This window comes from Nelusetta ayraudi, unplaced genomic scaffold (genome assembly GCF_046127955.1).
Source record: "Nelusetta ayraudi isolate G7.1 ecotype Tasmania unplaced genomic scaffold, CSIRO-AGI_Nayr_v1 ptg000076l, whole genome shotgun sequence".
Classification (NCBI taxonomy): Eukaryota; Metazoa; Chordata; class Actinopteri; order Tetraodontiformes; family Monacanthidae; genus Nelusetta; species Nelusetta ayraudi.
The window spans coordinates 60,762-85,000 of record NW_027466126.1 but is presented as its reverse complement, the minus strand read 5'-3'; the positions used below and the strand labels follow the sequence as shown (position 1 = coordinate 85,000).

Genomic DNA, 24,239 nt, shown 5'->3' with positions numbered 1-24,239 from the left:
CTGCTGCCGCCGTCTCACTCCTTCGGGCACAGACTGTTCGCCCCTGCCTTGTAAATCAAATATGAGGTGTTCCAGATGTTTAGAGATCAATAGGCGGGCCCCCCTCCCCCGCCACGCGAGCCGTGTCTCATATGTGCTGCGACGGGAAGGATGGAGGATAAGAAGAAGATGATGAAGAAGGAGGAGGAGGAGGAGGAGGAGGTGGGAGAGGTGGAGGAGGAGGAGGAGGAGGAGGAGGAGGAGAAAAATCGAGAGGCAGACTTGCACTCGCACAGTGGAGTAAAAGGGGTGCGTGGTGATGCTGCTGCTGCTGCCGCTGCTGCGTGTCGGTGTGCTGGCGCGCGCGCGTGCGTAGGGGAGGAAGGCTACTTGCATGCGTCTATCGATTATCGCCGAGGACACACACGCACGCACGCACGCACGCACGCACACATGCACGCACCTCAAATCTCCGCGCGCCGCACATCCTCTTCCAGCAAGCCAGGATCGGGTTTACAAGGTGGAGGATATTGCCTGGAAGTGTATTTCTGGCAAGTTGCATTTATAGGTATTATTATTATTATTATTATTATTATTATTATTATTATTATTATTATTATTGTTATTATTATTATTGCTAATAAAAGTGATTACTTGTTACTTGTGATGCCGCAGCAGAGGGCACCGATTTCATTTATGACACAACATCAGCAGTGCATGTGAACTCGTGGCTTGTAGTTACTCTGTGCATTATAAAAGAGCACACCCCTTACACACACATACACACACCCACACACACACACACACACCCACACACACACACACACAAGAAGCGATGCTTGGCCATTAGACCCATAGTGTGACGTACGGTTGACGCACAAGACGGGGTGCATCTATGAAAAATAATTACCTATAGCATGTCTGCAAGCTCTAAATGGCCCCACGCCAACACAACAACACAGGGCGGGGAGAGGGAAAGGTTGTTTTTTTTTTTTATTATTATTCTTAATGATCATTTTCCCTCCAAATATCTAGTAATTGAACACCTGACAGAGAAGTGTGGGATCACTTGGAAGCATTTTGCTTTCAGATTTTTCTTCCACCAAAATTTTCCCGAGCACATCCCCCCTGACCCCCCCATGGCTTTTAAAGGACGCCTCAGAGTGATCAAATCAACGGTGTCTCCCAGCAGATCCCCAAAATTTTCACTCATAACGAGGAGCCATGCTCAGCCAGGACACATGATCTATGACACAGGCCCGGATGGTTACTGTCGCTATGGTGACTTGCCTTTTCTTTTTTTTTTCTTTTTTTTTTTTTTTAAATAGCGCTGACAATGTCAAGTGTCGCTATGGTTGCAGATGAAAATATGTACGCAGGATTTTTTTTTACCCCCCTCACACTCTCTCTCTCTCTCTCTTTTTGTATGAGAGCATCAAGAACTGAATTATATCTGTCTCCATGGCAACCTCAGAGTATAGGAGAGGGAAGAGAGCTCTTTATTTTGCAATAGATCCTCGCCTATATCTGAAGGAGCGTGACATACTGTGAGAGGGGACTGAAGGGGGGGGCGGGCGATGTTTGAGGTGGATCAAGTCTGGACAGAGTGCAAAAAGGGAGGGAAAGGAGGGCAGTCCAGCCTTTCGAGTCAGCTGACCGAGTCTGAGCGCACCGTCTTTCTGTTTTTAGAGATGCAGAAAAAGAAGTGAGATTGTGCACCTCTGTTTTGTCTGTTTGTCTCTTTTTTTTAAATGGAAAAAAAAAATGCCTGTTTGAAATGCATTCCCTTCAATACTCAAGGATCTAAAATAAGCATCTAAAAAAGAACATGTGATCATCTCTGGAAAGATCCTCCCCAATGACGGGCCGTTAAACGCCGTCCCGCACAAGTTCTGCTGTAGTAACACAGGTACCGATGTCTTTCAAGTGTCGATTCTGCTTCAGCCAATGCTCTGGCAGTTCCTCCATCCTTTTTTCCCCACTCCCTCCCACCTTCACACTGAGCCAGTTGGTGGCAGACTTGTCTTGAACCTTTGCATGCAGCTATGCAGCTGTGACTCAGCCCACTGACCTCCACACTCCACTACTTTATCCCTAGCAGAGGGGCTAAGGATAAAGTATGACTTGTGGTTGGGCAGAACTGTGAAAAAAAAACACCTTATCAATTAAATAATGAATTAAAATCGGTCAACTAATGCATGCTTTCAACATTATTTTCAATAATTCACTCATTTGTTTCTCTATGTACTGTATATGCAGTGCATTTCACTTTTTCTCTTCTTCTTTAAAAAAAAAAAAATATATATTATTATTATTATTATTATTATTATTTTAATTCTTTTTAAAGTACATTTGCCAACCGTCCCGTAAATTACGAAATTGTCCCGTATTTGGCAACTAAACGGCGACCTGCCTCGAAATGAACTGATACGGACGCACTTTGTCCTATATTTCGGGGACAGCGACCCGTCGGCGGGACTACAGCGAAAAATAACACCCATAACTTACATAAATTCCGAGACGTCCCTTATTTGAAACTCTCTGAAATCCCTACTTATAGGCTAAATCTTTGCAATGCACGAACGACAGTTGGCAATAAAAATGCAAATAATTCCAAAGTTAAAAAAAACAAAAACAAAACAAACAAAAACAAAGCGATGACTCTGGGGTTGCAAACAAATTTTTCTCCATGACTGAAATAGGATTACTCACGTTAGGACTTTTACAACGTCGTTTTTCCCAGGCTTTCAACAAACGCTTGAGAGAACGTGACGCGCAGCCTTCTTTCTACAAACGCGCGTCGACTCGAGTCCATTCCTCGCGTTGGAAGCGCGCGGAGTCCCGCCCACCTGCCCTGCCCGCGCGGTGAAGGTACGCAAACGAATCACCACCGGCGCTGCGGGTGTATGAATCGAGCTGCCACCGGCTCGTGTCTCCTCTTCCATGCTTAAAACGTGCGACCGTCTGGTGCCGGGAGAGAGAGAGTGAACGAACCGCAGGCAGAGAACGTGTCGTTTTCACCGCAGGTTTGTTTCCCTTCCCGACCCCACCACGACACTCGTTCTTGCAGCTACGTCTCTTAGCCCGTGTGTCGGTCATAGTGCCAGGATTTCACCACTGACACGGACACGCTTGCTGCTGCTGCTGCTGCTCCTCCGCCGTCGTGCCACCACCCCCCTTTTTGGCCGCCGTCTCAGGTTGTACAGTGGAAACGTGTAGCGCTGGAGCCGCCTGCCTGGCAGACACGCCTCGCCTCGCTTAGCAGCAGCAGCAGCAGCAGCAGCCACACAGCCCATAGTTAGCTTAGCTAGCCGCGCCGTTAGCTGCTTGAATTGTAGGACAACCGCAGCTAACTGGTGTTTGCGGGGACACATAGCAGGTGACGAGCACCGTATTCCCTCTTTTCGTGTTGTACTTAAAGAGTCTCTATTGTTTACAGAAGCCGGAATGTGTTTTTTTTTGTCATTAATGTTCGGATAGGTAGCTAATGAGCTATCTCTATTACCCGGCTAATTTGCCCTGGCTGCTGTATTTTGCGGAAACAAACTCTTAATTTCGTGACGCCGGAAGCGTTTTCTAAACGCAGACGGTCACTTCAAATGGTTACTTACTGTTTTTGCACTCAGGTGTTGATCAGAACCCCCCGCCCATATTTTTAAAATTGAGGCCTCAAACACAGCAAGTGATGCTCAGACAAGTCCAGCCAGTTCATGAGCAGAGACTGTGTAAAGCACTGTGTATGTACAAAGGAGATAATGCACGTAGGACACTTGTGTATATACTTGAATATAGCGACAAGTGCGAAATTAACGCATACAAGAAGGTTGAACTGTGTTTGCACCTGTCACCTTAAACCGAAACGTCATGACGGGTTTAGTGGGCCTTTGGCAATTAAACATGAACATAAAAGTGTGTGAAATACAATAAGATTCCATATTCTAATCTTTAATATCGCAACATAAGTTCTAAAATATTGCCTGCAACGGCAGCCTAATCATATTAACCTCCTCCCCCACGTCTTGACAGATCCGGGAAGAGGATCCTGTTTGCATACTGGTGCAGGTGCAAATAATGGAGGTGAAAACCAAAGACCAGGACGAAGACAACACATTCAGCAGCTCTGACGCAAATGGTAAGGTCCCACTCGGCCAACATCTAAACTTTGTGATAAAGCCAGAGAGGTCACTGCTCATGCCTTCTTTTTAACTGATAAAAATAAATTTTGCCTTTTGGGTAGTTAGACCAGCTAATTGCTGCGCGAGCTCGAGGGAGGGAGAGGAGGAGAGGAGAGGAGAGGAGAGGAGGAAAGGAGAGAAGAGAAGAGAAGAGAAGAGAAAAGTCTGAACATTTCTGGCTTCCACCACCTAGCATGTGGACGTGTCAGATGGTTGGGACATTCTCCTGTCCAAGATACTGCTGTTCTGTGGGCCCTGAGCAACCCTGCCCGTGTTTTAATCCAGGAAGGGTGCATGTTGGCGCTGGATAAATTCCAGAATACAGTTGGCCGCTCAATGAAACCAATTATTGGGTGAGGCTCGCCTTAGTTCTGGCAAAAGTTGGAGTCATTTTACAACCTTTTACTCTGGCTAGTCATGACGGTCACAGTTTGGAATCTTTTGTCCTTAACCTAAACCTAATTTAAGCAGATTTTTAATTGCTATACTGAGGCTTAGAAGGAAGAAAAGGTCAAATTTACCCATGACCTCTGTTGATATTCATTGTTCCCGCACATATGTTTTGCACCTGACTTGGATTTCACCCCCGACTGCCTCACTCCTTAGGTAAACGCCCCGCGGAGGACATGGAGGAAGAGCAGGCCTTTAAACGATCTCGGAACACAGATGAGATGGTGGAGCTGCGTGTGCTCCTACAGAGCAAAGTAAAAACACCTTTTTATGTCACAAGGAAGCATGAGTTGTTTGTTTTGTAACCATTTTTAACTCAACGAAAGAAATACCATCAAAGTAAATGACTGCTTCTCTTGACAGAATGCTGGTGCCGTTATCGGAAAGGGTGGCAAGAACATAAAAGCTCTGCGTACAGACGTGAGTAAACTCATAAAGTGCTGCTACCATTTCTGCGGCGAAAGAAGATGGAGTACTTCTTTAAATAAAAGGAGCCCAAGCCCTGTATTAATTTTGTCATGCATCATTTGACAAAAGGTTTCATTATTTAGTACCTGTACTTGAAAATCTTAGTACCGTAAGTAAATGAAACAAACAAAAATCATCTTTATTACATATTTTTTTTCCCCACTCTAGACTCTGGTGGAGGCGCTTCAAACCATTAATCCCCAAAAGCTTTATAGATCCCCTAGAAATTGGCTTATTTACGCACGTTTCGGCTTCTTCTTTATTAACTCCAGATAAAGCGAAACTACAGACAGGCTAGAGACACATCAGTGTCAGGAAAGAAAATGTAAAATTAGAAACTTTACAAAAGGAAGCCTGGTTAGTAAAGTTTCAATTCCTACGTCACTTTCATCCTGCAGAGATGAGACCTTGTCTGACCCTGAAGTGACAACAGCTGGCTGAAAAAATTTCGATTTTTGTCTGTTTTTTTTTTTTTTTTTTTTTTTTTTTCCATTTCCAGGGAAGTAGCGCTCTGGTGTTGTCCAGTCTAGACTGCGTTTTATTCATTTAATGTTCTTACCTTTTGTCCTGGTCACTCTCTCTGTTCCTTAACCACCACAGTTGCAGGTTTCTTATTTCACTTTTGGGTCAAACGTATAGCGTGTGTTCAATTAAAAATGTATTCCTTCTCCCCCTCTTCCCCTCTCCTTGTTTTACTTTTTTCTTTTGTTTTTATTTTTCCTTTTATTTTTTGGCCACCTTCCTCCGTTGCCCATGTACCGGATCGACATGCCCCTCCTGCGTTGCCCACCTTGACGTTGGCCCAACCTCCGCCCGCCCCTGAACGCCCGCCCGCCCGCCCGCCCGCCCACCTGACACACCCGGTTGGCCCCGCCCAAAAATCGTGCCCCACCCTAAACGGGCACCTACCTAACTTGCCATGTCGTGATTGAATGCCCCTGCCCAATGCCAACCTCCTCCACCACAACCACAACCATCACCACCACCACCACCACCACCACTGCAGTACAATGCCAGTGTATCAGTCCCAGACAGCAGTGGCCCAGAGCGGTATGTCCCACCAGTTATTGCCTCACTGCCTGATTAGAAAACGTGGAACACATGTCTTTTTTGATTACCTGCCTTCTGTTTCATCTGAACATTTTTTTTATTTTTTTTAAATATATATATATATATATACATGAAAGTATACCCCGCCTCCCCTCCCCAACCCCAAATACCCCCCCCCCCCACCCCCACCCCCCTCACCTTCACCTGTAAAAGACGTGTATTGTTCCTTATTTTTTTCTGTCCATCCTAGCATTTCCATTGAGTTGGACTTTCTTTTTTGCTCATGACAGTCGACCGTTCCATGCAGAGAATCACTGACAACCCACTACCAAGTAGTCGGTACCCGAAGATCAGCGACACGGCTGACGGGTGTTATTCTCCCCTTTGCTGTGATGTTGGAACTTCTTTACCCGAGACACGTGGAAAAGCGGACGTCTTTTTCTCGCTCTGTTCTCTCTGTCCCCCCCCCCCCCTGCCCCTCCCACCCACCTGCCCTCCCCTCTGCCCCACTGTCTTCAGCATCCCTCCTGTCCATGATTTCTGAGATCTGGAGAAAACCCCTTCCCCCACCCCCAACTCTGTTGATCATCAGTGTCGTCTTTGATTTCGTCGTGCATTCTCTCTGTCAAAAGATTCTCTCAGGCCACATCAGATCAGAGCTGCCCCCCTCCTCCCCCTCCCCTCCCCCCTTCAGCTTTCATACCCCCCCCCCAATACCTTTACCCCACTCCCCTCCCCCTGCCACCCCCTGTCCTGTGCCACAAAGTAATCGGTAACCCCTCACATTTCCTACCTCAGCCTCTCCGCTATGTCGCTCTCTTCTTAACGCCCGCCTCGCCTCACTCCCCCTCCCCTCCCTCACCCCCTCAGCTTCCCCCTCCCAACCCCTCCCCCTGTTCCTCTACCTCCCCCCTCCCCGACCTATAGTCACGAGGAGAAGACGTGCCAGTGGCGTCACTGTCACGGCCCCAGCTTGCTGGTGGTGGGATGGTCTTTTCTTTCGCACGTCGCTCTCCCCCCAACCCCCTCCTCGCCCCCCCCGCCCCCCTCAAAAAAAAAGAAAAAAGAAAAAGAAAAATCTGTGTGGCCAGACCCACGTTTCATTTGAACTCTTCTGAAGCTGCCTTCCTCCTTTTTGAAAGTATTTTTAGACGAGTGCATGTCGGCTCACTTATTTAACCAATCCAGTGTTGGGGAGAAGTTAAAGTCGTACATACAACAGCTGCCGCTGTCTTGAAGCAACGATTTTTATACTTTTATTGTGTCTCGAGTCGGTTTGTGAGTGTCTGCTGGACCGCCTCTCCTTTTTGTCGGCCGTTTGGTTGTGCTGTTTTTTGTTTCCTTCCTTTGTACTGACTCCCTCTTGGTTGAAATGGCTCCTGATAGAATCCTGAGCGTCACCGCCAGCATCGACACAATCGGAGAGATTCTCTTGAAAATCATACCCACTCTGGAAGAGGTAAGCCAACACGAGGAGTTGGAGTAACAGTAATAAAGTTCTTGACAGCAGGTAGTGACGGCCGTGCGCCATCAATTGTCATAGCGACGCATGAAGCCTGTTAGCGCTCAAATCTGTGTACCTGGTGTGAACCCGAAACACTCCAAATTTTCAGGATTAATTTCTTGTGCTTTTGTCTTTTCTTTTAGTATCAGCATTACAGTGGAATTGATTTTGACAGTGAGCTTCGCCTGCTGATCCACCAGAGCTTGGCAGGTGGCATCATCGGGGTAAAAGGGGCCAAGATAAAGGAGCTGCGAGAGGTAAGACCGACTGTAGCTGCGCTTCCATAATAGTTTTTCGCAAAATAAAAGCCATATTTCTAAAATTTCGACAAAGTACAATTGAGATTTACAGGTGTTTCCATTGAATGGTGCGAAGCCGTAATTCTCGTAAAGTCTCGTACCGCGAGAATTCTCGAAATTCTCGTAAAATTTTGGGATCCAGTAAATCTGGGTGGACAGAAGTGTGAGAACTGTCATGTTTTTCCTCGAACCAGAACACGCAGACCACCATCAAGCTGTTCCAGGAGTGCTGTCCACACTCCACGGACAGAGTGGTTTTGGTGGGAGGCAAACCCAAACGCGTCATTGAATGTATCAAGGTCATCCTGGAGTTGGTCTCAGAGGTGAGCTCAGATCTTTCTTCAGCTGGTCTAAAATCAACAGCTGGGGCCGGAACCTCTGCCAATGTCGGAGCTTATTCTCAGCATTGGCATAGTCGTTAGTAGTGTTGTCCCTCGCGCAGGCGCCCATCAAAGGCCGCGCCCAGCCTTACGACCCCAACTTCTACGACGAGACGTACGACTACGGCGGCTTCACCATGCTGTTCGAGGAGAGGGGCCGGCGACCCATCAGCGGCTTCCCCATCCGCGTCCGCGGGGGCTTTGAGCGCATGCCCCCCATCCGAGCCAGCAGGCCCCCGCCCCCCTCCAGGAGGGATTACGACGACATGAGCCCACGCCGGGGGCCTCCGCCGCCGCTGAGCCGAGGCGGGAGAGGGGGCAGCCGAGCAAGAAACCTGCCTCTGCCTCCGCCGCCTCTGCCAAGAGGAGGGTGAGGACGCACGTTATATACGACCCTCCAAATTAGGGATGTTAACAATTAATCGACTATCGAGTAATTGTCGATTAAGAATTTAATTGATTAAATTAAATTAAATTAAATGAATCGCAATTAATTGAACATTTTTTCCATGGGTAGTTAATATCATAACAGTGTAGTGGCAGGAAAGAGCAATTCACCTGTAGATACTGTGAAGGTCATAATATACCTAAAACAAGTTACTTTTAAAGAACTTTAAAAAAAATTAAAAAAAATTCTGTCAACTTAAGTCAGAGAATAAATGTTTAGGTTGTTTTTACTGTTCTCTAATGTAAAGATGGCTCACATTGGACCCTCAACCTTATTTAAGGGTTAAATAATGTCTTCCTTACACATTTTTCATTATGAAATTTCTCGATCAATTCATCGTTAATCGATCAATTAACTGATAATTTGCATCCCTTCTCCAAATGTCTGAATCGCCCTCCCTATGAGCGCCTCTTATCTGACACACTGCAACCGTCTGCTGTTGTTTACAGAGGCGACAGGTTCTCACATGGCAGCTACCACGGCAGCCTGGACGACAGACCCAGGTGAATACAGGGGGCCTGGGTGGTTAACGGCGTATCTCCAGTCTGGTCACGGGCTCCTTTTAAGCTCTCGAAAGGCCACTCAAACCACACAGACCGCGCTTGATGCCCTATTAATTCGTACCTCTCCGTCTGCAGCGAGAGACGAAGCCGAGGAGACCGTTACGACAGCATGGTGAGTGCCGACCGTGCCGCTGCCGCCGCCGCCTCGGTGTACCTGTGGCTTCCCCGGCCGTGTGCCGGAGGCGCATGTGGCTTTTTCTTTCTTTCTCCCAGACGAGGCGATAGGAATTCCAGTTTTCTGAGTGTAGCATCGACTACGGAGGCGGACACTGTGATGCCTTTCTCACCAGTGTGTGCACACTGATGGAGGCCTGTTGTTGCCTGGCAACAGTTGTCTCCGTGGTTACCGGCGAGCAGCTGTTGTCCAGAGATCTATGAGGCGAGCAAATGAACTCGAGCCGAATCCAAGACCATTCCCGAACAGGTTCCCCTCGGGTCCCGGCTGCGCACGCCTCGTTTTTGGTTTAAAAGCACTCGGTCCATTTAATTAGTTATTGTTAATTCTTCAAACCGGAGGGCAAGCGTTTGGTTTGTAAGCATTAAAACTGCGGCTTTCTAAAGTACATCCAGACCACAGGACCTAATGCCTCAGGTCACTTAGCTCGGAGTTCATCGAGTGAATAAAACCACTGCTTTGCATTGTACTGTATAGTCACAGACAAGAGTAGCCGCGCTAAACTTTCCCTCTCCTACTTTTTATGTAGGCTATGACCCTGATCTATTTAGCAGAGCTATATTAACATCAGTATCGCCACTAGTTTTGTGCAAATGCAGAAGTCTACCAAGCCCACTTTGAGTTGCTTTTTAAAAGCATGAAACAATGTCTGACAGTTTGACCTGATTTTATTCTGACTGTTTCAGTTTGTAGTTCTATATGGTTTGTATTAAACAGTTAATCTGACAATTATAGTCTCTTATTATGCAGTCATTTTGCCAACGAACAAACTGCAGACGTTAGACAAATCTATTTTTCACTTTACAGCTGTAGTTTTACCGACAACGTGTGCAAGTTATCTTCCCTTTGACGAGAACTTTGTGACGGCGAGCACTAAAAAAATAGTTTTTAACCTCTTTAAATTCTCACCTGACAGTTGCGACCTTAAATTCCCGCAGCAACCGTAACAAACCAGATCCGTGCTTCTCGGATCCGGTGCGACTTAGATACTTAATGCAGGGACGTCAACAGGAAAAATGTGACCGGACTTCTTAATGCAGGGGAATCGGCACAGACTCGTATCCTCGTGGAACATTTCCAGCACCTCGCTTAAGTCTGCGCTCCCAGTCATTCAGACTGCTCTGCATATAAAAATCATCTCTTCCCTGTCAGGCTGTGGGATATATGTACCGTCGGCACCGTCCGTGGTTTATGAGTGGTTTATTTGGCAGGAACCCTTTTAAACGGCTGAACTCCCAAACATGCTCTTGTGTTTATTATTCCATTAACCAAGTCTCATGTTCTTCCTTTTCTCTCCCTCTCTCTGCCTCTCTTCCAATCGATCCTGAAATGCAGAGTGGAGGCGGTTATGGTAAGTGTTGACGCTGAATGTGAAAGCGTGCACATGCACATTTACATCATTTTAAGGGAAATTTCATTTCACTTGTTTGTTTTACACACTCTGTGCAAACGATTGTCCTCACAGTCTGCAGCGCTGCTTTGTCTAAAGTCAGAATGTTTAGCAAGTTTCTAAAAAAGAAAGGGGGAACATTAATTTCTCATTGCTGAAGTTACTAATTTACCTACTGTTGCACCTGATGAGTTGACTGAAATGTGAGCTGGCAATTTTGAGGTCTTGTGTTGTGTTTTTTTTTTCTTCTTTCTATATAATTTCATAAAATCCAGTCCTTGAGAACATCCCTCCAAATTGTGGCCTCAGTGCCTTAAACCTTTCAGTCTGAGAGATGTGTCAGCAAAAATCCAAAGTCACTTTTAGGAATGCTGTTTTATTTATCCATTCGGGCCTTTGAATCACGGAATGTTCTCTGTTTTGAATGCTGGATATTATAGACACGAGTGCACGCTGACTTTCTTCGCTGTTTCTTTGCGTCAAGGATGTTCCGCAGTCAACACAATTTCTCTTTTAACACATTAATAACTCTCCTTTACATTATTCGCTTAAGCGAGAGACTGAGGGGGCGTTTTCTTGTTAACTATCGCACTCTTTGTCCCTGTGGTGTGATTTCATTCTTCACTTTCTTGTTTTCCAATTTTTTTTATTTACTTTTTTTTTTTTCGCAAAGACAACAATTCTTCCTGGGAGCACTTTGAGTCCGGTGAGTGGGGATGGATTATTATTGTCCCAGTGTCTTGTTCCTTGCCCTAAAGGGAACATTCCTCCTTGCGAAAGACAGATTCTCCTGAACGCTCTCTCTTGTCTCCCGCAACAGGCAGCAGGGGCTCGTACAGCGACATCGGCGGCCCGGTCGTCACAACACAAGTGACCATCCCCAAAGATGTAAAGAATCTACAAACGTTCGTCTTCTTTAAAATGGGAAAACGCAACAAAACTCTTGAAAAATGATTTTGTTTGTTTTCCAGCTGGCCGGCTCCATCATCGGGAAGGGCGGCCAAAGGATCAAGCAGATCCGCCACGAGTCCGGCGCGTCGATCAAGATTGATGAACCACTAGAGGGCTCTGAGGACCGCATCATCACCATCACAGGAACACAGGACCAGATCCAGAATGCCCAGTACCTGCTGCAGAACAGGCATGTGTGAAAACTCCTGAACAAAGCTGCGTTGCAGTTTGACCTCTTAAGGCCTTTTAGGTAAAGGCTCCACGGAATGATCTCTAGGGTGTTTACTACACCTGTACTATATTATCACTATACTATTTACAACATATGATGTATTAGTATTATTATCAGTAGTGGTAGTATTGTTGGTGCTACAGTGGTCGTCTGGCATGGGGGGGTCAACTAAAATCAACTGAAAGAATGCCAGAATTTGAGGTAAATTCTACAAATTATAGTGCAAAGTTCGTCCTGCAGAACAAGGGGCTTTTTTTTAAAAAAAAAAAATATATATATTTCTTCAGCAGTGTTTCAGTCTTAGTTTTCCTTTTTTTCAGCAGCTTCTCAGCAACTTTATTGCTTCCCGCAGACATAATTCATCCCTGGCCTTGACCTTGACCGTCTATTTATTACTAACGATTATACGGCACATGAAAAATGTCCAACAGTGTGCAGGACCAAGTCTTAAAAGCTTGAGAGCTGTCACAGCCCCGGGCGAATAAATATTCCTAATAGTTTTGCAGTAATAACCTCACTGTCATTCTTCTCTGTGTATATGTATTGTCTTTTTTTTCTCTCTCTCTCTCTCCAGCGTGAGGCAGTACTCCGGCAGGTTCTTCTAGGAGGAAGGAGGCAAAGAAGATTGAAGCCATGCTGCCAATAGAGTTTGCTCCGACAGCTCAGAGTGCACATTCCTCTGCTTTTGGGCAGGTGTGCCCGCCTCGCCTACGGGTCAAACACGGCAGCATCCGCCTACGAATCCCAGATTTTATTTTTTTTTCCTTTTCTCGAGTAGGAATCCGTTGCTGCTGAACGGCAAAACAAGGAGTCCAAAAAAAACAAACAACAAAATAACTTTTCTGTGTCGGTGTAATTCTATTTTTGGAGATTCTCGTGCCATCATTGGAATAAACTCATCTGTGTGATAGCTTTCGGTGTTGTGAGCCGCTCCCGGCCCTTATCTCTCTCTCTCTCTCTCTCTCTCTCTCTCTCTCTCTCTCTCTCTCTTTTTAGTACAGCATGCAGAATGTAATCGGTTCTCCTAAGGAGCATTTTGTGATTTCGTAATAATTTTTTTTCAGTTCCTCCCCAGACCCTTTAAATGTCAAGGCAGACTTTTTCTGCTTGCGGAAAGCTTAAAGCAACACTTTGTACTTGATGTACCTTAAAATTCAAAAGTTTCAAAAATCATTTTCACAGGAAAAAAGGACAACCTTGCCGTTCACACGGTACCTGTGGCTGGCCTGGTACAGAACTGTATAAGAAGGAAGATGAAATGAGAAGAGGTGAGAAAGTTGGGGAGGTAGCTGGGTCAAGAGGCTGAATAGTTGTATTCTTGTGAGATGGTGCTGGGCAGTCAAAGTTTTATAGTCCCGTACCAGGCCAGCTGGGGGCGCTGTGTCATTAGCAAGGGTGCCATTCTTCCTACTGAAAGTCAATGAGTCATAGGAACTACTCTGAAACTTTCATTTTAAGGCAGAGGAACTACGCAGCACTGCTTTAAGGAACCCTTGCAATTAAAGTTTTATACATCCTCTCTCGTTGCCGCTAATGGAAACATTTGACACCACGGGGAATTTTCTTTTGTGTGTCCGGCACTTAGCTACTGCGCCGTCGGTCTGATCCATATGTTGATACGCATCCTTCTTTTAGCTTTTAATGCCACCGTGAATCAAAGTGTACATATTTTCTAAGCGAATCCTCCTTTGGCTTGAAATCTGCCTTTATGACCTTTTTTTTGGGATTTTCTTTTTGTCAACCGAAAGGCAAAGAGTTGTGTACGATTGGTGCGTTTATACTTTAGCCTGAAGGCAGTGATGTTGAAGTTAGAGGGACCCAGGACACTTGCTTTAAAGGTGATGGTATATCCATCACTTACCCCTTCGACTGACCTTTTCGCCACTCACTGTGATGGACTTGCTTTGACGCAGACTTCATTGTGTGTTCTGACTCTTGCCTCTTATTATTATTATTATTATTATTTTTATTTTTTATTTTTTTCAAGATGAAGAGGCATTTTAGAGATACAAGGAGCCCGCCGTTGGTGTTTTTTTTTTTCTTTTCTTTTCTTTTTCTTGTCTTGTATGTATCTCCGTGTCTGATAACCTCTTGGTAAGTGAATAAAGTCTGTCACACTACGCCGTGAGTGTGAGCTGTGTTGTGTTTTTAGTTGCGTCCCTCTCTGCTTTGGAGCACAGGAAATGTCTCTCGCTCGCTGCGCGTCGCCGCCTGTAATTGGTTTACAGTTGCGCGCTGATGTGAGTCCGCGCCCGTTGCCCCGTCTCATGCATCTCCAGATTACTGGTTAACACCGGAAATTTGCCTGCCCTCGTGTAATCAGAGTGAACGGTTTCCCATCAGGGCTCAGCCCTCCCGTCACATGGTCCTTGTGGTGCCTTTCGACGCAGCGCGCAGGGAAGGAGAAACCGGGAGGTGGGGTTGCGAGTAAACAACCGCGGGGCCGCCAGAGATAACCGATCGACTCCTGCAAGCCAAGACCCGGATCGTGACCCGGGGAGGGATCTGCGCACGTCGCCCCAGCTGGGAGAGGATGGCTGCGGCCGATTGTTTTCTCATTTTCGGCTGCGTTCTGAAGTGAAACTCCGCCATATTCCGTCCGTCCGTCCGCCCGCCGCCGTCGCCGCCACCACGCCCGGAAGACCAGCGAAACCAGAGCGAGCTTGTTGGGGAGGTGGTGGGGAGGGAGAAGAGAAGCTCCTCTCGGCGCTCCGCAATAGTTGTGTTACACAAACTTGATTTCCCCATCTGAAGAGGGAGGACCGAGGTAATGCAAACTGCCGTCAGAACACGAACACGCTTTACTTCCCTTTTTGAGTTTCTGTCAGAACTTTTACGCAGGCGGTGATTACGCAGGGGTTGACTCTTGGGATAAGTTAACTTTTTCTGGAAGTAGAGGGGAAGGGGGGGGTCGGGTGGTTGGACGGGTCTCCTCGCTGCATTAGCAACAGCATGTGTGTGTGTATGTGCCTCAGAAGGGGAAGCTTCGAGCCGGGAGGAATGACTCTGAGCTCCGTGGGGGCTTGCTGCCTCAGTCCGGAGGCCAAGGAGGCTCGCAGGATCAACGATGAGATCGAGCGGCAGCTCCGCCGGGACAAGAGGGACTCCCGCCGCGAGTACAAGCTGCTCCTGCTCGGTGAGGCTGCACCGCACCAGGAGTCCGCACACGCACACACGCGCAAACACGCCAGGCCGAGCCAGGCCAGGCCAGGTGATGGATGGTGGAGAATGCTGACGTATCCGCTGCCAAAAGGTTGAATTCCAGATTTATTCCGACAATAGCGAAACTGGAAGTGCTCGCGGCCCTGCGCAGGCTTGTAAACAATGTCCAAAGTCGGAAAATAAGTCGCGTAGCATTAGCCTTTTTATTTATTTATTTATTTTTTGCTATTTTACGTTTAGTTTGACATTTTACATTTACTTATTATTTTTGTCGACTCCCAAAACCGTTAACCTTGGTTTATAACAGCCAACTCATCAGCAAACACAAAAAACGTCAGAATAAATAAATAAATTAGAAAAAAAAAAAAAAAGATTTTTAAAGGCGACCCAACAGTGACGTCATAGTTATAGAAAACTGTTGCAAATGACACTTTTTCCTCTTAGGACACTAGTGTCTGTAATATGAAAATATAGACGCGTTTTGTTGTTTTTCCCTTCCAAAATACATTTTGCCAGTGTGGCCTCTTGGTGCATAGAACTGCCACAAATAGCTAAGTAGTAAGATGTGCTTCTCCAAACTCTGAACTCTAGGAAATAATAGACATCAGGCCTGCATGTATAGTACACAATAGTAGTGGACTGACTGTTCTATAGAATGCTGTTCTCTTTCCTTTTATTGCTGCTGTACAATTTGGCTTAAAGGTAGAAGGACATTGAAGTGCTATTGGAAAGAAAATACTTTTATTTTTTTTCATATAGTTCCTTATAGTTCTTTGTTTCTTATTCCTTATGTTAAGTATGCTTTGTTGCCTTAAGTATTTTGTTTATTTACCTCTATTGGCCCTGAGCTATCATTAAAATTTAAAATAAATAAAGAAAAATGTTAAAAGAAAAAAAAGCAAAAAAAAAAAAAAAAGCAAAAAGAAGCTTGGGAAGTAAAATGGGGAAGTGACGAGACGGGAACTGAAGACATTTGCAACAATGCATCCTGCCATCCTGAAAATGTATTTTGTGTATGTATTTATTTTACGTTTTAGTTTAGAAGTTCTAGTTTTTTTTTTAAATTCAGTTTTTATTCTACAGCCTAACATTATTTATCATTTACTTATATTATAAAATCAGAAGTCAAAAGCACCGTGATGTCCTTACTGTAGCTACACAGACCCCTAAAGGTGAAAGTACTTGTATGAGGAAAAAAGACAAACTTTACTTATTAACTGAGCGCTGAATAATGATTATTGGTGTATTTTGTGTAAATTGTATTTTACCGTTGCAGGTTTTGTAATCCCAAACACATATTTCCTTCTACTTAGCGACGGCATTGTTGCTAAATGTTGACCGTCAGACAAATTGACAAGCTTGAAAACCTTTTTGCAAAAGCTGCCGACAGTGCAGGAGGCCTTTAAGTCGAGTGCAAGCGCTGAGGCTGCGAGCGGTGCGACGTGCGAGTTCTGTTGGAACACCTCGACTGGGAGAATAAACAGGGGAGCAGCAGGACTCCAGAAGAAGTTATGTCCCAGGCAGTAGTAATAAAAGAAAGCCCAGGATTACGTAACAAGGAGCCACAATAAAGCAGTGAGCAAACATGAGCAAGGACAAAGCAATCAAACATATTTTCTCGTCTTCAGTTTCGACAGACAGCAGACAGTTTTAAGGATTTGTGCTGGGAAAATTCTGTCCTCGTCAAGCAGGTTTAACATCAGTCACAGTAACACTGGCAAAATGCTTTTTCTTTTCTTTTACTTTTTTCTTTTACTTGGGCATGAGTCTGCTAGGTACCAAGGCTATCTCTGTAAGATAAGATGCACTCAGCCATATAATCTTGATAATTCAGTCTGGGTGAAGTTGACATTCTGACGCAGAGAGCTGTGTGACTGGCTGCTATCTATAAAAACACATAATTGAGCCTGGGCACTGCTCATACTGTAGTTTCCCTTCCCCGCCATGTCCACGTGCCCTCTCATTGTGCCACTGTGCCTCGCCTAAATGAATTTGCGGCTAAATACGTTAGCCGTGACTTGATTTGAAATGTGGAAGTCAATACGCTGCTGGTTCTTTCTGTGCTTGGCAAAATGCGTTTTGTTTTGTTTCGGTTTTGTCTTCCTGAGCGGCACCGCTCCTTTTCAGCCGCCGTGTTTACGTGTGTGTGTGTTTACGTGTGTGTGTGTGTGTGTGTGTGTGTGTGTGTGTGTGTGTGTGTGTGTGTGTGTGTGTGTGTGTGTGTGTGTGTGTGTGTGTGTGTGTGTGTGTCGGCCGCCGCCGCCGCAGGGACCGGCGAAAGTGGGAAGAGCACTTTCATCAAGCAGATGAGGATCATCCACGGCCGCGGATACTCTGACGAGGACAAGAGAAGCTTCACCCGGCTGGTCTACCAGAACATCTTCACCGCCATGCAGGCCATGATCCAGGCCATGAAGACGCTGCAGATCCCCTACAAGTACGAAAACAACAAGGTAGTCCAGACTTCTGGCCGTCTCTCTTGCTCGCTCTCTCTCTCTTTTTTTTTTTTTTGTTGACTTTGCATCACTTGCACTGCTTGAGAAAGAGGATTTGCCACACACCGTCCCACACTGTGTGTGTGTGTGTGTGTGTTTGCGCGTACGTGCACTCTTTGGCCTCTCAGACACCGACTGAGCCTGCTGTGTCTTTCCAGGGTGAAGCACTTCTGGTAATTTGCAACGGTGTTTAGTTTTTGCAATCCTACTGCCAGAGTGTTTTTGTCTATTTACGGAAGAGCATAATGATGGTGCTCTGCAGGCATGTAGGGACAGGTCACGACCAAATGCAAGGAGGAGACAAAGGAGGAAGGGAGCGGAGAAGCCCGTCGTTACTCACGGTGGAATCCACCGCCTTCATACCAGCGGCCCTGCGCCTGCTTATTAATCACACAAATACGCTGATGCAGTCAAAGGTCCAGGCAGGAATGAGAGCCATGCGTGAAAATGACTTCCTGCCACAACAGGGGGAGGAGGAGGAGGCGGGAGGCGTCATGTGACAAGTCATGGATCTTTGACAGCATTAAGCACGCCTGAGTTAGCAGGTGGATTACCAAGTGCTACCCTGTTGAGGTCCCCAGCATGACACCGTTTGTCGTGGTGCATGCAAATATTAGCGACAAAGTTCATTGCGCTGCATAGCTGCGTTTTTTTTCTCTCTCTCTCTCTCTCTCTCTTGAAGCCACCTAGCATAAAAAATCCTTTACAGCAGTAGCTTGTCACATTGTGTCTTTGACAATGACCAGTTGTGTTTATTTCACATTCGGTGCTGCGAGAACGGAACAAAAACATTTATTTGGATGCCTCCGCTGTTTCAAAGGACCCCTTCAAATTTGGCCCGTCCGGACTATGAATGGAAAAGTGCGAGCATGGAAGTGTAAAATTGATTTTACAAGATGCACAAAGAGGCTGTTTTGCCCCCTTTAGTTTCAGTTTCAATCAGCCAAAGCACATAAAAACACTGGCTTATGTCTTTATACTAACAGCACTGTAGCAATGTCACCCAGAAACAAAATGCTGCCTCATTTTATTTACAAAAAAAATATATAACTGACTTGTAATTTTGGCTGCTTGTGAGCATTCACAAAGCAAAAGGTGATGGCCTGCCAAAAGTCTAAACATATCACAATGTACAACAACTATAACCTTAAAGTCTTTTTTTGATAATTCACTGACTTTAAATGGAGAATGGCACCGTCGCCATTGACACAGCGCCCCCAGCTGGCCTGTTATTGGACTATAAAACGTTGGTCGCCTGCCCAGCATCCTCTCTGAAGAACGTTCTTTGCTTTATGGCTGCACTTGATCAACACTTCGTTCCTGGCATTAGGAAGCTAGCGCACTGCCTTTAGCTTGTTTGCCGCAAACGGGACGTTGCCGGGCAGGCAACCAAGGCTTGATAGTTCTACACCAGGCCAGCGGGGAGGAGGGGGGGGCGCCGGGTCAACGGCAGAGGTGACGCTCACCCCGTCACAAGTCAGTGAATTGTTCCGCGGGCAATAAAACGGAATTAGCCCGACGTTGGAAACGTAGCGGCTGTCGCGCTCCACTCGGCTCTTATTGTTTGCAGGTGCAGATCATAGAAATAAACAATATGCACTAAAATAGCAGCTGAAGCAGCTGCCGATAAAAGCTGGCCGAGTGCATCGCAGCAGCCCGGCAGCGCAGTCGCTGCGGCACTGCGCCTGAAAGCCCGTGATGGGGCGTGACAGCAGGGATCTCCGGGAAATCAGAGCAGCCCGAGGAAGCGCAGCTCAAAATGTTCTTATGGGAGAAGGCGGCCGAATCGCCCGTCAATCAAATCCTCCGCCGCTTTAAGCCGAGCGGGCCAGTCCATTGATTTTATGATGGAGCCATTTCAGCGAAGAAGTCCACGTCGGCGCGGTGAGTCGGCACAATTCAGAGCCGGGAACCGAGTGCGCTTAAATAAGTTTCGCAATGTCGTTTATTTCAAAAGCACGGCGTGGAAAAACCTCGCCGGCGGTTTCTTCTTAAATTAGCCCCAATCACCTGCAACACTTTGCTGCCGTGCAAGGGATTTGCTGAAGCTGCTTTTATGCTATCGAATCGATAAACGTCCTGATGCCTAACGCGATTCCGGTTCATCACCTCGCCGATCGATCGATATGCCGAACAGTGGAGTAGAAACGCCCTGAAGCAAAAGAACCCCTGCCGCCAATCACAGCGGTGAACTACCAGCCGATCGGGCTCGTTACACATCCGTCTTGTCAAGAGCTCAAATGGCAGCGTTTTTCAGAATGTTCTGAGTTGCTTATTTATTTTCCCCTCACTCCCATGTGACCCTACATCCATACCAGATCACTCTCACGCTGAACGCTGAATGATTAAGATTTTGCACGGCGCGCTGCAAATGAAAACCTTTCGAGCGCTCGCTCGCTCTCTCTCTCTCTCTCTCTCTCTCTCTCTCGCTGCGGCCGCTTGCTGACTTTATAACTGCAGCGTGTCGCTCCGTCGCACAGGCAAACGCCGCCATGGTCAGCGAGGTCGAAGTGGAGAAAGTCAAGACGCTGACGAAGCCGTACGCGGACGCCATCAAGAGCCTGTGGAGCGACCTGGGGATCCAGGAATGCTACACTCGGAAGAGGGAGTACCAGCTCTCCGACTCGGCCAAGTAGTGAGTGTAAACAGAGCCGTGCGTGCACTGGAAGGGCCGTCCTTTGAAGGTTCTCCCGAACTGCTGCCTTGTGAAAACACCATCGACGCTAACAAACGCCAAGAGGAGATTTAATGCATACCAAAGCCTTTCCAGGTAGGTCGGGAGGCTTTAAGGTGATGTTTTCCTTCTTCCTTCCCTCTTTGCTCCTGCAGCTATCTGAACGACTTGGAGCGAATTGCTGCCAACCCGTACCTGCCAACGCAGCAGGATGTCCTGCGGGTCAGAGTGCCCACGACGGGAATCATAGAGTACCCGTTTGACATGCAGAATGTGGTTTTCAGGTAAGGCTTTATTGTCCCCCCCCCCCACCCCCCCGCCCCGCCCCACCCGTGCTGTTTTTGTTGTTTATTTCCATACTCCCAGTCACAGGCTGCGTTTTTCCATTGCCCCTGGAATTGCGCAAAACCTAAATATCGCAATAAATGAATTGGTCATGGAAACACGTAAAAAGCTCTCAAATATCAAAAGGTTTTTATACTTATACTTACTTATACTTATCGATACAAAAAGTGCCACGGAAACACTTATTTTCCCCGCATTTACACGTCACCCGACGTGACGTACAGGGTCATGTGACCAGTTCACTTCAATTGAAAATGACGCGTTATGTTTGGACGGAGGAGGAGATGGAATATATATATATATATATATATATATATATATATATATATATATATATATATATATATATATATATATATATATATGTGTATATATATATGTGTATATATATATATGTATATATATATATATATATATGTGTATATATATATATGTGTATATATATATATATATATATATATATATATGTGTATATATATATATATTTTTTTTTTTTTTTTTTTTTTAACAAGTAATCAAAGAGAAAAATACAACGACCCCTCTTGACAGCAAACGACACCAAAATGCAGGTGAATTCCAAACTGTTTTGTGCTCCGCTCCACCCTCCTCATGGTGGAGTCTGGCGGCACGAGAGTTGACCAGAATTACGGCCTGTGCGCTTCACACCGTTCAGTGGAAACACCTGCAAGTCAAAATGATACCCTTTGTCGAAATTTTGGAAATACCGCTTTTATTTTGCAAAAAAAAAACAAAACAACCTCTAATGGAAACGCAGCTACTGTGAGTTTCAGTGCGTCTTCTGTGTCACGCTGATGTTTCACTCACAAGTCGCGCCACTTTATTTCCCCTCAGCGTCTCCGTAGAAAGGAAACGACGCCTCTTCTCATTCGATGCCACAGCTTCTGTTTCCTTTTATTGCTTTTTTATGTCCGAGTAGCTTTCGTGTCTTGTGATGTCATATAACCAAGGCGTCGCCGTGACTGGCCGCAATAAAAGTTCCGGCTCACATTTGACTGACCTCATTTTTTTTTTGAAATTTTGTTTTATTGACGTGGCACCGAGCGTAAAAACAAACGCAGCCTTGCGGGTGAAGCGTCGGGACTCGGTGCAGCGTTGCGATGACGGCCTCGGCGTTGTTGTGTGCCTGCAGGATGGTGGATGTCGGCGGCCAGCGCTCCGAGAGGAGGAAGTGGATCCACTGCTTCGAGAAGGTCACCTCCATCATGTTCCTGGTGGCGCTCAGCGAGTACGACCAGGTCCTGGTGGAGTCCGGCAGCGAGGTGAGGCACCCGCCATCAGCGCCTCCTTCCACCGCGTTCCGATAGGCAGGAGGTGGGGGAGGTGGAGGTTGGTGGTGGGAAGGCAGGGGGGTGCGGGGGGGGAGTGAGGGGGGCACAATTGGGTCTTTGTTCCGCTGAACCTGTTTGGTGGAGATGGTGACCCAGATTTCTACTCACGCCTGGTTAGTCCTCCTCTCTCCTCTCTCTCGCTCCCTCCATTCCTGCACACAATAAAGAACCTCCGCCTGACCCTCCTGTGCGGCAGTGTCCGTTGTCCACCTGCAGGGGGAGCTGTTGAGTCAGCGAACTCCACCGTCGGCTTTGGGATGAGACTGCAGAACGCCGCTGTGACTGATTGTGTGTTTTAATTTGTGTGCGTGTGCGCGTGTGCAGAATCGGATGGAGGAAAGCATGGCCTTGTTTCAGACCATCATCAACTACGAGTGGTTCGAGAAATCCTCCATCATCTTGTTCCTCAACAAAATCGACATACTGCAGGAGAAAATCATGCACTCGCACTTGGTCGACTATTTCCCCGAGTACGACGGTAAGAGATCAAAGGACGCGCGGCATTTCGTGGTTTCAACGCGACGTCCCGGATGAGATTTGCCGTGGATTAAAGTTCTGAAAGTGAACCGACGCACAGAGCCACGTGCTGAGCTCCTTCCTGCCAAAAAGTGATCCCTTGTTGGAATCCTTTGCATCAGGTGGCTAAAAGGATAAAGACCTACTGGGCTCGTAGTGCAAGCAAAAAAAACAAAAAAACAAAACTGATCTGTTGGCACTCATTTTAAATGTCAAATTAAAATTGTGTATCCGCTTAGTGTTTCTTTGTCACTTCCTCAGCGTCAGTTGTCCAATTCTTCTCTTGTTATTTCCTCTGACCTGACAGACTGCAGGTGTAAAAGTAACCTTTGGCTAATGCTGGCATATTTACATGTACATGTTCATCCATATGCACTGTCCCTTCTAAATAAATAAAAAAAGAGAAAAGAGAAAGAGAGATCAATGATGGACTTCCCTCATTTGCAGGGAGTTTCAGGACAACAGACATGTAATTAGTTGTAAACATATCTTGATTATTGCGCAATAGAGGCCATTTAAAGGAAAGAAAATGATGTCTTTTTTTGTTGTTGTTCTTTTTTACTCTGCCTGAAGTCCACTGCCGCTCACGCAGCTTCCCCCTCTCGCCCCCCCCCTGCAGGCCCTCAGCGGGACGCCGACGCCGGGACCAAATTCATTCTGGACTTGTTTGTCAGCCTCAATCCCGACCCGAAGAAAATCATCTACTCGCACTTCACCTGCGCCACGGACACGGACAACATTCGCTTTGTCTTCCACGCGGTGAAGGACCACATCTTGCAAGGCAACCTGGAGGACTACAACCTGGTTTGAAGGCGGTTCGGGAAGGGGGCGGGGGGGGAAGAAAAGGGTAAAAAAAAAAAAAATTATTGAGAGAAAGAAAAAAAAAAAGGCACGCGGGTGTCGCAGCGGCTGCTGTAATTCAATCGGCTCGGTGCAGCTGGCAGCCGGGGTGGAGGGATGGGGGTTGGGGCGGGGGGGGGGTGCCTTGCGGTGATTCGGTTTGCCTCACGCTGCTGCTGCTGAACACTATATAATCCAGAACGGGACGCGGAGAAGCCAAACGAGTGCACTACTGACGTGTTTCGACTGTTCTTTTATTCTCACCCCGCACCCCCCCCCACCCCACACACACACACACACACCCCTCCACTCCACCCGCCCCGCCTCAGCTCGGCTCTCTGAAAAATGGATGTCCCCGACTATAATGAAGTGTGTCGTGGCAATTAAAAGTGCTGCCTTTGTCGGGGGGGGGGGGCTAATATCGCCAGCGCGCTCTAAAAATTCTGATGGCGCTCCGGCCGGCGTGAACGTCGTGGGACGACGCACGCGGATGGATTTAAAGGGAGGGATGTGGGCGGGGAAGCTTCTGAGGGAGTCACTGTTGACCTACTCAGCACCTCGCCTCACTAATGCCAGTTGATTGTTTGTTTTTTTTTTCCTTTTTTTAAAAAAAAATTTTTTTTTTTAAGTTAAGATAATTATTGGAAACACTCTACTTAGTGTCGCGCCCTAACGGGAACACAATCAACACTAATGGCACGTCAAATTTATAGCAGATGTTTATTTGCACACTGTGCATTTTCTAGTACAGATATATAAATATATATAACTGTGTGTATATATATATATATATA

At 46.5% G+C, this 24,239-nt stretch overlaps 3 protein-coding genes across 6 annotated transcripts in view; 2 read left to right on the top strand and 1 right to left on the bottom strand.

The window, feature by feature from the left end:
• The window catches only part of ntrk2b (neurotrophic tyrosine kinase, receptor, type 2b), a 13,239-nt gene extending 12,698 nt beyond the window's left edge, over positions 1 to 541 (bottom strand). Inside the window, exon 1 of the mRNA XM_076043800.1 lies at positions 1 to 541. This exon is cut by the window's left edge and continues 691 nt beyond it. The gene's annotated coding sequence lies outside the window, so the exon portion shown is untranslated.
• A 2,281-nt stretch (positions 542 to 2,822) lies between these two features.
• On the top strand, positions 2,823 to 14,184 carry hnrpkl (heterogeneous nuclear ribonucleoprotein K, like). 3 transcript variants are annotated; one of them, XM_076043794.1, is made up of 16 exons: positions 2,823 to 3,005; positions 4,006 to 4,111; positions 4,761 to 4,858; positions 4,968 to 5,024; positions 6,079 to 6,122; positions 7,509 to 7,581; positions 7,770 to 7,883; positions 8,120 to 8,248; positions 8,368 to 8,675; positions 9,203 to 9,256; positions 9,392 to 9,428; positions 10,827 to 10,842; positions 11,555 to 11,587; positions 11,702 to 11,769; positions 11,853 to 12,022; positions 12,639 to 14,184. In XM_076043794.1, exons 2-16 carry the CDS (start codon positions 4,051 to 4,053, stop codon positions 12,667 to 12,669), a joined length of 1,293 nt encoding a protein of 430 aa, XP_075899909.1. In that variant the 5' UTR covers positions 2,823 to 3,005; positions 4,006 to 4,050; the 3' UTR covers positions 12,670 to 14,184. The 3 variants fall into 3 exon arrangements, with proteins under 3 accessions (XP_075899909.1, XP_075899911.1, XP_075899910.1); XM_076043795.1 differs by lacking the exon at positions 2,823 to 3,005 and adding an exon at positions 3,073 to 3,358; XM_076043796.1 differs by lacking the exon at positions 11,555 to 11,587.
• Positions 14,185 to 14,691: 507 nt separating this feature from the next.
• On the top strand, positions 14,692 to 23,439 carry LOC142899886 (guanine nucleotide-binding protein G(q) subunit alpha-like). Of its 2 annotated transcripts, XM_076043799.1 has the most exons (8): positions 14,692 to 14,831; positions 15,040 to 15,200; positions 17,495 to 17,679; positions 20,202 to 20,356; positions 20,551 to 20,679; positions 21,891 to 22,020; positions 22,414 to 22,567; positions 23,225 to 23,439. In XM_076043799.1, exons 2-8 carry the CDS (start codon positions 15,065 to 15,067, stop codon positions 23,413 to 23,415), a joined length of 1,080 nt encoding a protein of 359 aa, XP_075899914.1. In that variant the 5' UTR covers positions 14,692 to 14,831; positions 15,040 to 15,064; the 3' UTR covers positions 23,416 to 23,439. The 2 variants fall into 2 exon arrangements, with proteins under 2 accessions (XP_075899914.1, XP_075899912.1); XM_076043797.1 differs by lacking the exon at positions 14,692 to 14,831 and having other exon boundaries at positions 14,930 to 15,200.
• Positions 23,440 to 24,239: the final 800 nt, after the last annotated feature.

Excerpts from the sequence above, each read along its gene's own strand:
- LOC142899886 (XM_076043797.1), top strand. The coding sequence starts at position 15,017 with ATGTGTGTGTGTATGTGCCTCAGAAGGGGAAGCTTCGAGCCGGGAGGA. Across the intron at positions 20,357-20,550 it reads CTCTCCGACTCGGCCAAGTA|CTATCTGAACGACTTGGAGC; the intron begins GTGAGTGTAAAC and ends TTGCTCCTGCAG. Across the intron at positions 22,568-23,224 it reads CTATTTCCCCGAGTACGACG|GCCCTCAGCGGGACGCCGAC; the intron begins GTAAGAGATCAA and ends CCCCCCCTGCAG.
- hnrpkl (XM_076043794.1), top strand. The coding sequence starts at position 4,051 with ATGGAGGTGAAAACCAAAGACCAGGACGAAGACAACACATTCAGCAGC. Across the intron at positions 8,249-8,367 it reads TCCTGGAGTTGGTCTCAGAG|GCGCCCATCAAAGGCCGCGC; the intron begins GTGAGCTCAGAT and ends TCCCTCGCGCAG. Across the intron at positions 9,257-9,391 it reads AGCCTGGACGACAGACCCAG|CGAGAGACGAAGCCGAGGAG; the intron begins GTGAATACAGGG and ends CTCCGTCTGCAG.